Source organism: Euprymna scolopes, chromosome 2 (genome assembly GCF_053919585.1).
Source record: "Euprymna scolopes isolate OS-2025 chromosome 2, ASM5391958v1, whole genome shotgun sequence".
Taxonomy (NCBI): Eukaryota; Metazoa; Mollusca; class Cephalopoda; order Sepiida; family Sepiolidae; genus Euprymna; species Euprymna scolopes.
The window spans coordinates 195,699,741-195,717,923 of NC_136483.1; the positions used below are offsets into that span (position 1 = coordinate 195,699,741).

Below are 18,183 nucleotides of genomic sequence, written 5' to 3' on the forward strand. Positions count from 1 at the left end.
TCAAGTTATGAGTTAATTGCAAATTACAAGTAACTAGAACTATTAAAATAGATGTTTGAATCATGACAATCTTCAAACTAACGACTATTTACCATGTATTATTTTGTGATTACAATTTGTAGAAAATTTATTTAAACAAACGAACACTGTTTTACTCCGTTTATAATAATAATAATAATAATAATAATAATAATAATAATAATAATAATAATAATAATAATAATAATAAATAAATAAATAAATAATAATAATAATAATAATAATAAAAATAAATAAATAAATAAATAATAATAATAATAATAATAATAATAATAATAATAATAATAATAATAATAATAATAATAGTATACGAATGGGGAAAATGAAAACAAATGTACATACCAGCTTCCGTGAAAATTACAAGGCTTATTAAATATAAAATTCTAAAAGACGGCATCTTTTCCGTTGATGCGTTTGAAAAAAAAAAGTAAAGGAAGATTGGCGAGTCCCCGTCTAGCTATATCCGAGCCGCTTTTATATCTGCGCTTCACAATAAAAACGGGCCAAAAGTCGATCAATATGTTTATTTTTAAATAAACACTTTGATACATAAATATCAATTTTCATTCTTTATAATTCGGTCATTTTTTTTTTTTTATAAAATGAGCCACGATTCAGCAGAACCCAAAGACAACGATAGTTGTTTTTTGTTTTTGTGTTATATATGTGAGCGATGGAAGGTTCGGAGGTGCAAGGGAAATCAGCCGCTCCGGAAAGCTACTCTGGAAGGTATAGCAATATTCTTAACTGGACCAGTCGGCATTTTACAAGGATGCGATAATAACTGGAAGCATTGCCCCTCGAGGACTGAACTGAACGATATTTCATTTCGACAAAGAAAGATCTGCCAAAAATCAAGATAGCTCCTAGTTTGTAATAATGTGAGTTCCAATGATTTCGCCAGCTAGTATTTTCCCCATACGTATCAATTGTAGGTAGTCACTCGCTCTCCACCGCTCCCCCTCTCCCCACCGCTGGCATATGATTACCTGTGTTGCCGCAACCCACTGCTAACATATGACAACCTGTTAAAACCTTCAAAATTCCCAAAAGTCCTCCAAATATTTATTTTCATTGACTAAATATTTACACAATTACCTTCAGATTAATGTTTACACAATCCTCCCTTTTGTAAATTTTTATTTAATAAATTCTTTTCAATAATCTGTATAATAAGTATGTAAACAGTAATCTGAAGGGAATTATGTAAACGTTAATATGAAATAAAAGAAACCAAATATTTTTTTCAAAATAAAAACGTATCATTCAAATTATAAAAAAAGTTAAATTAAATTAATTGTCTACACAAACAAATATAAAAATAAATTTAAATGAAAACATTTGGACACTTGAAAATTTTATTAAATGATAAAATCATTTTTATTTACTTAAAAAAAAGTTTATTTATATGTAAAAATAGTTTTTTTGTTTTAAATAAATGTATTTATGAATTGAAAATAAGGCTAGCAATTTACTTCCGTGTAAAAACTAGCGCAAGGCATCAAGTCGGTTGAAAATTTACAAACATACTTTTCGCGCTTTTTTTTTTCGGTAAAGTTATCAATAACTATCAAAATTCACTCTATCGACAAATTCCCTCTCGATGGATTGCCAAGTCTGTAAGTTCATTTTTGATCGAAGGTAGTTTTTTATAAGCTTCAGTTTCGAGAAAGAGCGTCCACAGCTGGCAAGGCTAATGGCTCGGGTAAGGAAAATGTGCAGCAAGATCACAAAATTAGGGACGGAATCTCCAAGGTAGTATCTCTGTATAAAGTTTAAAAAAATTCAAGAGGTGCATTGATTTTGTCTTTTCCTGGAGCCTTCACAAAATACTGTAATCTCTTCCTTTCGACAAAGAATTTATCTTTTTCTATATCTTCGTCAACTTCACCAAGCTGACAATCATAATTATCATCAACAGATTTGATGGTGTAAGAAAAACGTATTTACTTGCAAAATTGTTGAAATCTGCAAGATTCAGTCAACCTGTCTATGACAGATAGCATTTCCCGTCTCAACTCAGAATCAAACCCCAGTGCTGCATCAGTCAATCGTTCACCATTCATTTCTTTTTGTGGATACGATGCTCCATACTTAGCCCTATTTCAGAGTCGAGGTTTTTACTCGTACATTGCAATGTCCACCATCTTTTGTCTATTCTGAAGAAGGCAATCTCTCAACGTCGTCATCCTAACAGAACTTTATTGCAGATCCAGACCCTTTTCTTGAAGATAGTTCTGGGCGTCATTGATTTCTGGGAGAATAGTTTTCCAAAGGCTCAGAAATAAAAGAAACGGAAACAACAATGCCGGGTTGAGAATTTAATTTTTACGAACATACACATCTATTTGTTTGCATGTTTTTCCTTTCTTTCATCTTGTGGCCCGGTCCTTTTCGCATTGCTCTCGGCTATTTAAAACTTCCATATTCCTTTACCAGCAATGCTTCAAGCAAACTACCATTTACTTTTATCCGTTGGTCTTAGCTAGACAGAGTTTGCACTTATCAAGAGTATATTCGTATCTCGGAGAAACGTGCTAGATCCATTTCTTAAAAAGATGACGCAAAAACATTATTCCCAACACAATCAAACATATACATCTACAAGATTATAAATAATAAAATATAGCCAATAAATATTAATAAAAAAAATTATCCCGTTACCTACAGATTTAACTAGTCACATCTTACTGTGGTTCTAACCTCTATCTGCGGTCCTAGTCTCTTTTGCCATCTTGAATACATTCTTTTTTTCCATTCTATCTTTAAGAGCATATCTGAGAAAATAGACCACATACTGTCTTCACATCCCTCGGCTAACATCCACATCTGTGGTGACTTCAACGTCCATAACGTGGAATGGCTGACCCATTCAAATAAGACAGACGATGAGGGGAGGTTTTGTCATGATTTTGCCATTGCTTATGACCTCACTCAGATTGTTCGTGAACCCACCCGTGTGCCCGATACACCCGGTCAATATGCAAGCCTCCTAGACTTTTTTCTCTCAACTTCCCCTGAGCTATGTTCATGTTCCGTTCATTCTCCTCTAGGATCCTCCAACCACTCCGTCGTATCAGTTAAGATAAAAACAAAATGTAATAAGTTCTCAGACGTACCCTTCCACCGTACTGTATACCGATACTCTATGGCTGACTGGGATAGCTTCCGTACATTCATATCTGATTTACCTCTGCAGTCCATGTTTAAAAAGGAAGTGTCCTCAATAGTATCAGATCTGACCGAATGGTTAATTGTAGGCATAGACCAATTCATACCATCTAAAAAATTCCAACAAAAACCTAACAGCCAGCCATGGTTCTCCCCAGAATGTGCTGCTGCTATCGCGCACAGAAATCACTTTTTCCATAGCTACCAACGTAATAGATGCACTGAGACTAAAGCTGCTTTCAGGACTGCCAGCAACCACTGTAAAAGAGTAATGAAAAATGCAAGAGAGCTATATGCCCAGGCTGTTAAATCCAAGGTAGCTGATCAGCGGCTTGGTTCCCACCAGTTTTGGAAAATAACAAATAGGATCGTGAACAGAAGTGTGCATTCTATCCCAACCATTATCAATGGACCAGAGGTCATCTCGTCAGCGTCAGACAAGGCCAAACTATTTGCAAAGAACTTTACAGCTAATTCTACCCTATGCGACGAAGGCCATCAACTCCTCATATTTCCTCCTATAACACAGAACAAGCTAGGTAACATACAAATATCCGTGCATGAGGTCGCCAAGCTAATCAATAACCTAGATTCCAGTAAAGCAACTGGCCCTGATGGCATCCCAATTACAGTGTTAAAAAAGCTTCAACCAGAACTTGCTCCCATACTTACGAAACTATTTAAGCGCTGCCTTAAGGAGAAGTGCTTTCCGACTCCCTGGAAAACCTCATCAGTTTACCCTGTATTTAAGAATTCAAGTGATAAGTCATCTCCCTCTCAGTACAGACCAATAAGTCTTCTGTGTGTTATGAGTAAGTTGCTGGAATCCATATTAAATAGAAAAATAGTCAACCACCTCAGTAGGAATAACCTTCTTAATGACACACAATATGATTTCCGCTCTGCAAGATCTACCTCAGATGTGCAGACAGTTATATCACACAGGATTAGTGAATCTCTTGACAAAGGCTTCCTTTCTAGGGCAATTGCTCTTGACATATCAAAGGCCTTCGACAAGGTATGGCATAAGGGTCTACTTCACAAGATTTCCAGCTACGGTATAACTGGAAATGTTTTCTCAATCATTAAATCATTTCTCTCCGATAGGCTCATAAGAGAAGTGGTTGATGGACAAAAATCGAAGGCCTGCAATATAAATGCTGGAGTCCCTCAGGGGTCAATCCTTGGCCAAACTCTCTTCCTGATCTACATCAATGACCTCCCTAAACACATACTTAAATCATTCGTTGACATCTATGCTGATGACGCGACCATCTACGGCAACACATCAAAGGCTGTAAATGACAAAGTTCTCTCTGATTCTCTCTCCTCTGATCTCGAGCGCGTGGTTCAGTGGGGGAAGATGTGGCTGGTTAACTTCAATGCATCTAATACCAAACTCCTATCCTTACATCATCAACGCTCTGATCCCCATCTGACATCAATTGGGATGGATGGCTCTCGTCTGGGTGAGTCCCCGTGTTTTGACAAGCTTCTGGGTTTGACCTTTACTCCTGATCTGAAATGGAACACGTACATCAAGTCTGTTGCCAAGGTCGCTGGAAAGATGGTGGGATCCTTCTACCGCTCCAGAAGATATCTCACTACTGATGCAATTCTCTATCTATGTAAAAGCCAAGTACGTCCAAGGATGGAATACTGCTGCCATATCTGGGCAGGAGCTGCTAAAAACAGCCTATCCTGCCTTGACAGAGTACAAAATAGACTTCGTGGCTTAGTGGAGGATGCCCTTTTCTCTACCCTGCAACCTCTCTCCCACAGAAGAGACGTTGCGAGCCTATCCCTGTTTTATCGTTATTTCCATGGCAGGTGCTCGTCTGAACTCCAATCTCTGGTCCCCCCTCGCCATCTTTCACGAAAAACACCCGTCTAGCTGAATCCACTGTGAAAAATTTCCCCCACTCTATATCTGTGCCTAAATCTCGTAGCCCCCTACACCAAAGTGGCAATGTGCCTTGTTTGGGGTGAAAATGTAATAAAAAAAAAAAAATCAAAATGCGGATTCCATGAACAAAGCTTCTTTCTTAGAACTGCACGCCTGTGGAACTCTGTTCCGTCTGCCTGCTTCCCACCTGACTACAACTTGGATGTGTTCAAGTCCAATGTTAACAAATTCCTAATGAACCGCCCCCTTAAGTAAACACTTCATCAAATCTCCACACTAACGTAATGTACTTGCAATAACCCTTATCCCTGAGTGGCTTCCGGGCCTTGATAAGTGGTGATCACTGTGTAAAAAAAAAAAATTAAATCCTTATCAAGTAAGGGAAAAATCCAGGTTGTCCTCGACGGTCGTACATCTAAACCATATGCGGGAGTACCAGATGGGGTCTATCCTTGGACCCTTATAATTCCTGATATTCATAACTGACCTCTCTGATAAAATTGTTTCTGAGATGGGTATATTTGCTGATGACGCTACATATCCTATCTCTACACATTAATACCACAAACGGCCCAGTCACCTTTCTCAACATGTATGCTCCCACCTTCTACTCCATCTCAGAGGTGAAAGATACTTTCTCCAACCAGCTAAAGGCTCACTTAAATCAGGTGCCAGCCCCCCCCCCACTAAAAAAAAAACTGATGATCTTTGGCGACTTCAATGCATAAGTTTTCACTCATGCATTGAGACAGACAACACCTTCTTGCCAAACTTTCTTGGGCGATTTGGCATGGGGAACATCAATAAAAACGATGAATAGCTCCTTGAATTATACACTCCTTACAACTTGTACATGACCAACAGCTTCTTCAAAACCAAATTTCAACATAAGGTCTCCTGGCGGCACTACCGCCAAACGTGCTGGCATCAGTTAGATCACACGACGTTCGCAGCTGATGAACACTCTCTTTATACGATCCTAACACAGCACAGCTTGCGACACCAACCATACATTTGTATGCAGCAGGATCCTAATTAGGCTCAAGAAGTTGCATCGAGTTGCCACTAGGCAAGCAAAATAAACACAGCTAAGATTAACGACCGTCGAAGGCTGGAGTTTCTTACCAAGGGACGGACTCCAGGCTTGGAGACCAGCTCCGCCCAGGGGAATGCTGAGCTGATGTAGAAGCGCATCTGCGACATGATTCACACAACCGATTTCTCAGTCTTTATCAGGATTCACAACTGGTTCGCACTTATGCAAAGGAATTGATCGCACTGCCAGAAGACAAGCGTACGTCCCTGCTTAACCAGAAGAAACAGCCAATGAAATTTACACTCCCATGGAATATGCTGTCACGAGTTATATTAACCGATACTGGATCGAGGTCTGTCGGGATATTCAACAAATCACAGACACAGGTAACGTCAAGTGCACCTATGAACATACGACATAAAGCAGTGGGGAATCCATCACCAACAGAAACAAGCAGATGGACAGATCGCCGAAGCACTGTTCTAACCTCTACAGTAGGGAGAGTACCATCTCAGATACAATGCTAGAGTCAGCAACACGGAATATTTTTCAAGAGAAGATGTTCACGATTCTTTTTCTTTCTGTCTCCCTTGCAGGGAATTTTCCCGGCTTTTATATTCTCCTATCAAAAAATAAAAAAAAATAAAAGAAGAGACAAGAAAGAAAATAGCTTCTCCCATCATGTCCTGCCTTCCCAAGATGCCCTTCGAGTATATAAATATATAAATGAGCTAGCCGCTCTTTCCTCCTTCTTTCCCAAAGAGTGATGCAGATACGCCCGGTACGTCGTATATTACCTTTTTTTGTTTTTGTTTCTAACCATAACGTAACCTTAAACGGCACCGTTTTTTGCCTTTTCACATATATTCCACGCGCCTCCCCCGATCTTCGAGATCAATAAGACACTTCATAATCCTCCATCCAAGCAGGCCTCCTCCTCTCATGTTGAGGCCTCTGGGGGACACCCTCTTGGGGGTTGACGTTTTCAGGTTCACTACAGACATTTTCGTCCAGTTGTAACGAACCGCAATGTTAGGATAAGTCGAATTGGGGTGTATCGTTAGCTTCTCGGTGGATCTCGACTTCCTCCTCATCACTGCCATCACCGCACACCGGCGGGGTTACACAATATAGATCTAGGATATGCCGGGGAACGCCATTCACTATCATGTTGTTCTTTGACTGCGTTCCCGTTAGGACCCTCTCCCCCACCGAGTGGTACATTTTGCATTGGGGGGCTTCACCCACACCTCTTCACCCATTTTAATGGTAGCTTCTTAACCCTACCGTTTTGTTGCACGGATGCCGCCACTTATATGCGAAGATGGCTCTATGAGGTACATTTGTCTCATCTTGTCTGGTTTTCGGTGAGATGATGTACCAAAACCCCGCCGCCATGGGTGAAATGTTGCTTTTTTCCGCAGCAGCCTTGATGGTGCGATGATTCCTCTCCACTCTCCCATTGCCACTCGGCCGATATGCTGCCCTAAAAATTGCCTTACTCCCCACTTACAACACACCTCTTTGAAGACTTCTGATCGGAAAGCGGGACCATTAACAGTTCCTCAACCGGTCCTCTCTCCAAAAATATTTCTTCAATGACCCCTCCGATCGCCCATACAGCTTCTGCCCTGATCTCTCTCTAGATGGCAAACTTTCCCGGTCCACAGTCGACCATCGACAGATACAGCTTATGGCGATAATGGGTCACATCAATGGCCAATCACTTCCAGTCCTCCGCAATGTGTAACTGTACTGTTTCGTATCTGGACGGTCCGGGGTCTATCAAAGATGGCCTGTTCAAAGTTCTGGGCAGAATCTGGTTCCCAGAAGGACTCCTCAGCATCACCAACTCATTTTACATGGGAATGACGGGCATCATCCAGCATCATTGCCTTTTGTTGCGAGGAGCAACGTGAAGCAAGGCTGTGTGCTCGCCTAGATCCTTCCCAGCATCTACTTTGCCATCATACTCAACCAGACTTCTGGTGACTCCACAAAAAACATCTACCTCCACACAAGTTCTGACGGTAAACTTTACACCGTTGCCAGACTGAGGGCCCAAACCAAGCTCTACAAAGTCATCATTCGCGATCTGTTGTTTGCAGACAATGCCGCACTGGCTGCCCACAGGATTGAGGACCTTCAATACTTCATAGACCACTTCCCCAAGGCTTGTGACGATTCTCAACTGACCATCAGTTGTGATGAAGATCAACATCATAAGCCAAGTCACCTTGTCTTGAGATATAAGGTACGATAAAATGAAGTACAGAAAATGTCGAAATTTAATTTGGAAGTTCGGAATTGAAATTTAAAAGCTACCATGTTGCCATTACCCGAAGAATTGGTTCTTTCCAAGAGAATAAAACTGCTTTTCACCTCATATAGTAAAAAGAATCATAAAAAAATTTCCCATTAATTTAACGAGCTTCAGTTGCAACTTAAACTTAGTCCAGAAGCAAAGGTATTAACGTATTAACTGACGAAAAACTTGTTATTGTAGCAGAACGTTTTACGAAAATATATCTTTTTTTTTTAAATAAGAACATTTATTTGAGTTGTCAATACATTGCTTGTATGTGTTTTCTAAAAGCACTTTTTATACTTTAGTTAACGATTCTTTGATCGGAACCGGCGCGGACCTTCTGCTGAATACGACCTGGTCAACAAAGATGATTCAATGTATTAGTCTTCTTTGGTAGAGTGGAAACTTCGTTAACGTTGGCGTCCCGAGGATACAGCTAAAAGTCAGCAGTTTCATATAAATCAACGCCAGATTATTAATCCGGAACATAAGTGGAAACGAAAAAATATGTGTGCATTATCATTGGTTGCTCCAATGGAGTGATAAACTTACAATAGTGTCGTGAAAGCAAAACTTTCATCTCATAGAATAAAAATTACACCAACCACAAAATCCAAATAACAAATCTGTCATCGGAAAATAAAGTTGTTGTTTAGATGGCAACGACATGGAACTTTCTTTCAGCTAAGAAAGATCTGATTGTATGTAATATTCATTCAGTAATATTGTAAGAATTAATTTTCCTAAAAAGTCCTTTATGTCACCTGCCTTATTCAGTGTATCGTATATACATTTTAAGATGCCTGTTGAAGCATCTGCAGCAAAACGAGTAGTTTCAAGCCATACAACTTAGAAAAAATCTTAGCATTTTAAAGGTGGCAGAGTATTGCTTGATTAATTAATGATTCAACGATTATAGCAAAAAATGCCAATGTAAAAATATATTTCCTGATTGATCCTACGAGAGCGATATGTCGTTACTGGTCGTTACTACAATCATTTAGTGCCCTTACTTTATACTAAATATCCGTACAACAGTCTTCATAACGCAACTTAGTCTGTATAGGTAAGGTCTGATTGGTAATCTAAAACAAGACAAACTATTTGTGAACAAAAAATATTTATTTAAACACAGATGTCTCACAAAAATAAAAAACAACACATACTTTGTTGGAAGGTAACTAATGTTGATGTATTTAATTGGTCTCGCATCGCATCAAGTAGGTTTGTTATTTGTTTATTTGTTTTTATATTAATTTCTTTATTTATTCAATTTGTTTATATATATATATATGCATATATATATATATATATATATATATATATATATATCTTTTACATCTGGCTGAGATAACTTTATAAATATTAATTCTTTAATATTTATAATATACTTTAATTTTACCATCTTGGATCATTTTGGTAAATTTAATTGTATTTTTTATCTTATATATATATATATATATATATATATATATATATATGTTATTTCTCACATCCCAATTTACTCCTTGCAGAGGCAAAAGAATCCACAAATACAAGATCACTACCTTTCAAACTCAAAATTTATTCTAATGTAACGGCATTGAAAGTTTATTGGTTCTGGTATTGTCCATTTGCAAAACGGTGGCCAGTTTAAAAAAAAAAAATTTTTAAATTACATTTTCACCCCAAACAAGGCACATTGCCACTTTGGTGTAGGGGGCTACTATCAGGGGCAACAACTACTGGGGCACTATGTTGGGATTTTGGTAGCAAGATGTCGGCTCACGTTACACTTGAACTTTTGCATGTCAGTACAGTTGGGAAAGCAGGAACCTGGAATGGAATTCCAGAGTCTAGCGGTTCTGGGGAAGAAATTACTGGAGTAGAAAGATCTTTTACATCTGTGTGGGGGTGAGATTTAGCTGCCTGTCGGGTTTGTCGAGGGTGTCTACGTCGTGGGGGCACAAGTGTCTGCAGTTCGCCAGAGCATTAACCATTAAAATACTTGAAGAACAGGCAGAGGGACGCAACGTTTCGTCGATGGGACAGGGGCTGAAGCTTAGATGCTAGTTCAGGGCCTATCAGATTGGCGACTCTCTTTTGAATGTTGTCTAGAAGCGAGAGACTAGTAGCAGATGCACCAGCCCAAATGTGACAACAATACTCCATACATGGGCGAATGGTGGCCTTATAGAGGTACAGGATACTTTCAGGTATCAGTAGTTTTCAAGCACCGTAGAGAGAGCCTACCTTCCTCGCAGCAGCCCTGGCAATGCTTCTATTGCATAGAGCCAGTAGTATGAACTCATATTGTCGGAGTGGTAGTTTATTGTTCCTCGAAAGGATCCATGTTTGTTCATGGTAGACTCGGCGGCAATGTTGGCGCCTATAATTAGGCATAATGCGAGTTACTTCGAACTCAAGTTGAATTGAGATAAGATCCAATATTTGGTAAATAAAACGTGAAGAAATGTTCATTAACGTCATCCTGTAATTAGGATAATTTCAACAATATAAAATTGTCTCTGCTTGTACAGATGTGTTCCTTTGTTCACCAACACGAAGGAATTGACGTGTGAGCTGTTGGTAATGCGTCCATCCCGTTGCTGAATCTCTGCGTGGACTGAAAAATAAAGCGCGATACAAAAAGCGGGCCAAGCAAATCACATGACACATCCAAAATTAACCAATGACGGCTGACCATTAAACTACGTGAGCGGCTGAACAAAAAGAAATGGCGAATGTAAATGGAATTTCTCACAATATATATATATATATATATATATATATATATATGTATATATATACATATATATATACATATATATACATATATATATATATACATATATATATATTCTTTGTGTTTCATCTAACCTTCTTATTAATTAATTATATAGTATTATTGATTAGTGAGCAAAGGCGTAATAGAATTATTTGCTTGTTATTACAAGTAGTGAATGCATGTTCCGAGTGTTATAAATGTTCCCGTGTTTATATAAGAAGGCTTCAGTTTAGTTCCGCCCTGTTATTTATTTTCGATTTATGTTTTGCTATAAGCAGTGATTCTTTAATTCTTATATTACCGTGGCTTCTTTCTGCGTCTTTGTTGGAGTTGTGATTATTATAAATGTCAATATAAAAATAAACAAATAATAATGTAATAAAATAAATAAATCTTATTATTAATATAAAATAAATATATGTATATATATATATATATATATATATATATATATATATATATGTGTGTGTGTGTGTGTGTGTGTGTGTGTGTGTGTGTGTGTGTGTGCATATATATATATATATGCGCATGCACATGTGTGCATGGATGTGCGTACATATGCGTATGCGCGTATGTATGTACATATTGACGTATACACTTTTACAAGGGAACCAATCTACGTACGCATACACCCATCTCCCTTAGACTATTCTCATTATCCAAGAAGGATATAAACACCGCACTAACATAGCAGTTATTAACACTCATAAGTACACACTTATAAGCGTAACATGCAACAATTAATCATTGATATACACAAAAACGCTACAGTAATTCCTAACAATACTAATCTGTTTGGGACGCACCTCTGCTGCATGGAATAATGAACTATTCCATGACGTCATTTCCATTCATGATGTCACTTCCGGATAATGAGAACCGGTATGCCAAGTCAGTCAGAGACAGACACGCGGAAAGTATGGTCGTCACCACAATTCAACCGTGAGCCAAGATATAACTCAATTACCTCTTTCATGTATTTTCGATTATACATATTAATTAACTGTTACTGTGTCTTCCTGGTCAATTATTAAAATACTAACACCACAACACTGACGAACGAAGAAAACCAAAAACAACACTTTGGCAGCAATAAAATTAGAATTTTACACCAAAATAACTTGTCACCAACTATTCGAAACATCTTACGCTAGGACCCGTAAAGAAGAAAAAAAAAGAAACATGCAAGTAAGCTCTGACTTTAATACAAAAACAGGAGGAAGTCGTAAGTTAATCCTCTTAGTTTCTGTACGAAAATAAAAGTGAAACAACTGTAAACCAGACGTTTTTAGTAATGTCTTCTTTTTTTCTTGTTAAGTAATTTTTGTTTCTGAAAAAAAAACGGCTTCGGTTATAAAACATTTTGTAGTTTGAACTTTTTTTTACTCATGGCAAAGGAAAAAGAAATAAGAAAAAAAAAACGGCTTCGGTTATAAAACATTTTGTAGTTTGAACTTTTTTTTACTCATGGCAAAGGAAAAAGAAATAAGAAAAACAAACGCTACGCTGTACTTGGTGAAGACAAGAAAAAGAATTAACGTAAATTCTAAATATAACTGTCCATTTTTACGCAAATTAGGCTTTTCAGCTTGAAAGAAAAAATACAACTGTCATTTTAGAAGAACAAAACTGTCTATTTTTAAAAGTTGACCTAATTTTGCGTACGTGTTCGCAGTTTACTTGTTAGTTGATTAATTCATTGCAATCTGAAACTTTTAAATTGTTCAAGTTTTTTTCTTCTTAAGTTTGAATATTTTTTTATTTTTTTGACTGTCGTCGGAAATGAACATTTCATTTTGTGAACTGGAAAACTAAAATTTGTAAAGTATTTTTTCCTCTGTAGTTTGAATTTTTTTCTATCTTTTCCTGACTGTCGTTGGAAATGAACATTTAATTTTATGAAGCGAAAACATTTTTTTGCTAGCATGCAAAGAAGCTACTTTTGTTGCAGTAAATTTTTGGGAAATTTTGTTTTCACCAATGTAAATTTGTTTTTTAAGTTTTATATATGGAAATAGCAAGTTAGACTTGACAGCCTTCACACACACACAAAAAAGAAAGGACATTTCTTTCTTTTTTTGCTCTTTCGAGATTTTTTTTTCCCAGTAACAGAAAAATTTTTTTTGACGTTCACGTGGAAAGAATATCCAATATGGAGGACTTTATAAGGCCATAATTATGCAATTACTAAAGACTCAAATGGATCACCAGCAAAAGTTGGAGGAACTTTTAGATACCAAATGCAACAAGCACAGTGGCAACATATGTGGGAGGAAAAATTGTTTCTTCAACAGAAGGTACAAAATGAGAAATTATTACTTCAACGGAAAGAACAAGACGATAAATTACTACTTCAACAAAAAAGACATGAGGAATTGTTTTTAAAAGTGTTGAATAAGACGGAACACATTGATGACAGCACCGCATTTTCCCAAAATACCAGATGGAATTCCATGAATGCGTTTAACTACCTACCAGAGCAGGATATTATATTTAATGCTTTTCATAGGAGATACGAAGACATTTACTGTGGACTGCTAAGAGTGGAGCAATGGCAAAAAGGTCCGCCTATTTCTATGGAAACTAGGGACTACAGAACACAGTAAGTTCATCGACTATATTTTACCTCGGAAAATGAGCGAACTGAAATTCTTCGAAGCGGTCAAGCCCTTATCTGAACTCTTTAGCCCGAATACAAGAGATGAAAGTGCTTCAACTTGGTAAAACGCGACGACGAAGACTATCTCACCTTTGCGTCTATTGTTAACAAATACTGCAATGATTTTTGGATTGCTGAATTATCAGCGAACGATTTCAAATGTTTTTTCCCATGGTCTCAATAAGTGTGCAGCAAAGGCCGCAAAGCGATACAAAAGGAACAAAAACAACAGGGTCTGACAAAGAAGATCCGACAGAGAAGTGAAAAATAACCGGTGGAAATACGTCACTGCCAGTATTCTCAACAAGATAGTGGAGTTATAGTAGGACTCCGGTTATGACCTGCTTATTATCAACGTACAGATATGGGAAAGGTTGAAGATACCAACCATGCATAAGACGAATAAGTCAGCTCGAATAGTGACAGACGATAAATTAAAATTTAAGAGCGAGCTGAACTCACAGTGAGGTTAAATGGCGCTACGAAAAAGTGAAAGTTTATGTATATCCGAAAACCTCTTTGGAGCGGGTTGGATGGAACGATTTGAATTGTGGGACCAACCTATGAACAAATTCTGCCATAAGGTAGAAAACCCGTCTACGGGGGTACAACGACTGATAGACGAGTTAAAGGAAAAACTTCCAGAAGTTTTCTCAGTGGGTATCGGAAGAAGTACCAAAACTATAGCCAGATTCGAACGAAAGGAAAACGCTCTACTCATTTTCAAGAAGAAAAGAAACGTCCCGTTTGCAGCAACTGAGAAAATCGATAAGGAACTGGATCGGCTACAAAAGGCCAGAATACTATCGAAAGTGAGCACCAGTGATTGCGCAGCCCCTACCGTGTATGTAACCAAAAAAACAATCTGATTCGTGTATGTGTAGATTTCTCTACAGGTTTGAATGCAGCTCTAAAAGATTACCAATATTCCTTCCCCATATAAAAGAAGGGATTCAACAAAATAAACAGTGGCAAAATATTTTCTAAAATAGATTTAAGCGACACGTACTTACAAATCTCCATCGAGGAGGAATGTTTGAAACTCCTCTGCATGAATACGCACAGAAGGCTTTACAAGTTTTAGAGGTTAGCTTTCGAAGCCAAGGAAGCACCTGCGATCTTCCAACAAGTCATGGACACCATGCTGGGTGGCCTTGACTTCACTTGCATCTACTTAGACGACATCGTCATTGCCAGTAAATCCACGGGCGAGCATGGCAAACACATAATGAGGTTTTTAAAAAATGCAAATCTTCGGTTTTAAAGTGAAAGAAACTAAGTTTGACTTCCTCATGAACAAGATAAAATACCTAGGTCGCATAATTGATAAAAATGGTAGACACCCCGAGATGGCAGAAGCCATAAAAATCATGCCTATGCCCAATAATGTGCAAGCACTCCAAAGCTTTCTAGGACTGGCTAACTACTACCAAGTCTTCATAAATAACATGCATGACTTGCGCACCCCACTGAACAAATTACTTAAGAAAGAAAAAGCCTGGGATTGCACGCTTTAATGTAAATCGGCATTTGAGGAAATCAAGAATACTTTAACATCGGATCTTTTTCCAAATCTGAAAATAATATCAGTGAGCGACACAAGCTTATATGGTGTTGGAGCTTGTATACTTCATGTAATGTCCGACGGTACCAACAACCGATCTCCCATGCATCCAAATCGCTACTACTAGACGAGAAACAGTACTTACAGATCGAAAAGGAGGCGCTATCATATTCGCGATAACGAAATTTCATAGACACTTACATGGTAGAATATTTACGTTGCAAACTGAACATAAACCATTGCTTACGATATCTAAAAAAGGCGTACTGACATATACTATCAACGGACTTCTGAGATAAGGTACAATCTTACTGAATTACAATTTTACACTGGAGTACTTGTCATTAAAACAAATTAGCTATGCTGATAGCCTATCTAGACTGATACCTACGGAAAGGGAACCTTTTGAGGATTCGGTCACCGTTGCTTTCCGTACTGACTGCGAAATAAAACCAATTATAGGAAACACAATTAGAGAGCTTCTGGTATTCCTACCTGAAATTAAAAGAGAAGCAGATGAGGATGACTTTATCTGCGACACCAAAAACAAGATCACCATGAAGGACGAGAATGTTCCTGAAGTATTCTCGCTTTGTGATTAGGTCTTACTATATGATGAAAGAGTGGTGATTCCAAAAAGTCTCCAGAAACGAATTCTATGGGATTTTCACAAAAGACACTCTGGAAAAATCGAATGAAGAGCTTAACGAGAAGCCTCGTCCACTGGTCTAACATGGACATCATGGAGATGATAAACTCTTGCACAGGTTGCACCCTCGCTGCAAAAGCACCACCTATTACATTCAAACCCTGACCAGAAACTGACCAGCTGTGGTCTACAATTCATATCGAGTTTGCAGGTCCACTTGACGACCACTATTACTTAATCGTAGTTGATAGTTACACCAAGTAGCCTGAGGTATTAAGGTTCGAATGTTATGGAACAACAATATATTTCCTACATGAACTGTTTCGGCGTAGTAGACTGCATCGTGAGCGACAATGGAACAGTTCACATCTGCAGAGTTCAAAAGTTTTTGTGACACGTTTCAAACTAAACCCATCACCACTCCCCAATATCACCCGAAATCGAATAGGCAAGCAGAACACTTTGTGGAGACTCTCAAAAGAACACTGAAGAAGGTTCATGATCCCTCAACAGATGAAGGCCTCTAAAAATTCCTACATGTGTATAGGATTACATCTAATCCTAACACTCCAGCAGCAGCCTCACCGGCAGAAACTATGTTTGAAAAACTCTTACCAAAACAGTCAAGACCACAAATGATCACTTGAGTGGCCAGTAAACGTTTCATGCTAGGAGTTTTCTTCAAAAGTAACAAAAATAAAACCTCATTCTGGGATGTGAGTACGATCAGTAAGAGAGTCGGTGTTATGGTATATATCGTGCAAGAACCGAAACACACCCATAAACGTCACCAAGACCAATTAAGAAGATATCGTGCAGATGTCACCAGCGATACACCACTGTTGGAGAAAGAACCGATTGACACTATTTTCGAGACATTTGATCTTGAACCTCCCCAAACCGAAGTTTTCCTCGATGATCATACGTAAAAACAATGATATAATGTTGGTGTAACGCAGGGGTCGATCCTTGGATCTTTATTATTCTTGATATTCATAAATGACCTCCCTAGTAGAATTGTCTCTAAGATGGGTATATTTGCTGCTACCCCCTAACAGACATGAGGGGAAAGTAAATGAACAAATATCCAAGGCAATGGCAGAGACCCCAGAGGAAGACCTCCGGTCTGTGGTAGAATGGGACAAAAATGAATGGTAATATTCAATTTCAATGCTGCCAAGACTAAGCCCCTTTCCTTTAATAATTACAGGAAACCTTCCCAACCACTAATAGCCATGACTAATGATACATTACCTGAAAGTAGCCTGTTCAAACTCATCGGCTTAACGTTCACGGGGAACATTAGTTAGAACAGATATATTGAGTACGTTGCCAAGGCTGCTGCAAAGAAGTTGGACACGCTCTACCATTTTAGAAAGTTACTTACGCCTGAGAGTACCTTTACAAGATCACCATTCACCCATGTATGGAGTATTGTTGCAACACTTGCATCTGCTACTAGTGTCTACCTCTTAGACAGGGTTCAAAAGAGAGTTGCCGACCTAATAGGTTCCGCACGATCATCTACGCTTCAACCGTTATCGACGAAATATTGCACCCCACTGCCTGTTTTACAAGCACTTTAATGGTAAATGCTCCGACGTACTACAAGCCTTAGTATCACCTCGACATAAATACCCCCCAAAACCCGACAAGCAGCAAAATCCCAGCCCTAAATAGTAGATGTAAGAAAGCCCTCTACTCTAATAGCTTTTTCCCTAGGACTATGAGACTTTGGAATTCCCTTCTGGGTACCTGTTTCCCTGACTATACTGACATGCAGAAGTTCAAGTGTAGTATAAACAGAAATCTTTCTGCTCAGCTTCTCACATAGTATCTCATACAATTATACAAATTATATCCCAGACAGTAGCCCCTACATCAAAGTGGCACTGTGCCTTTTTTGGGTGAAAATGTAATTAAAAAAATGTGAATTTGATTTTCTTGAAAGAAAGTTGTAGTTTCTGGATCACATGATGTGTGTAACTTTAGTTTTGTAAGAGCATCAATTGATATTTTGGATTTCATTGATTGTGCGATTTTATTTTTTATTGAATGTCAGTTTGAGCATAGCAGGTATAAAT

General features: G+C 38.1%; 2 protein-coding genes across 2 annotated transcripts in view; one reads left to right on the forward strand and one right to left on the reverse strand.

Annotated features, from left to right (window-relative positions):
* Positions 1-991, reverse strand: part of LOC145241289 (uncharacterized) — an 82,487-nt gene extending 81,496 nt beyond the window's left edge. Inside the window, 1 exon segment of the mRNA XM_080104038.1 lies at positions 382-991. Within this exon segment, the coding sequence (XP_079960164.1) occupies positions 382-436 (55 nt within the window). The 5' untranslated portion in view covers positions 437-991.
* LOC145301289 (uncharacterized) overlaps positions 1-18,183 on the forward strand; it is a 539,758-nt gene that overhangs the window by 410,849 nt on the left and 110,726 nt on the right. The gene's annotated exons all lie outside the window — the stretch shown is intronic.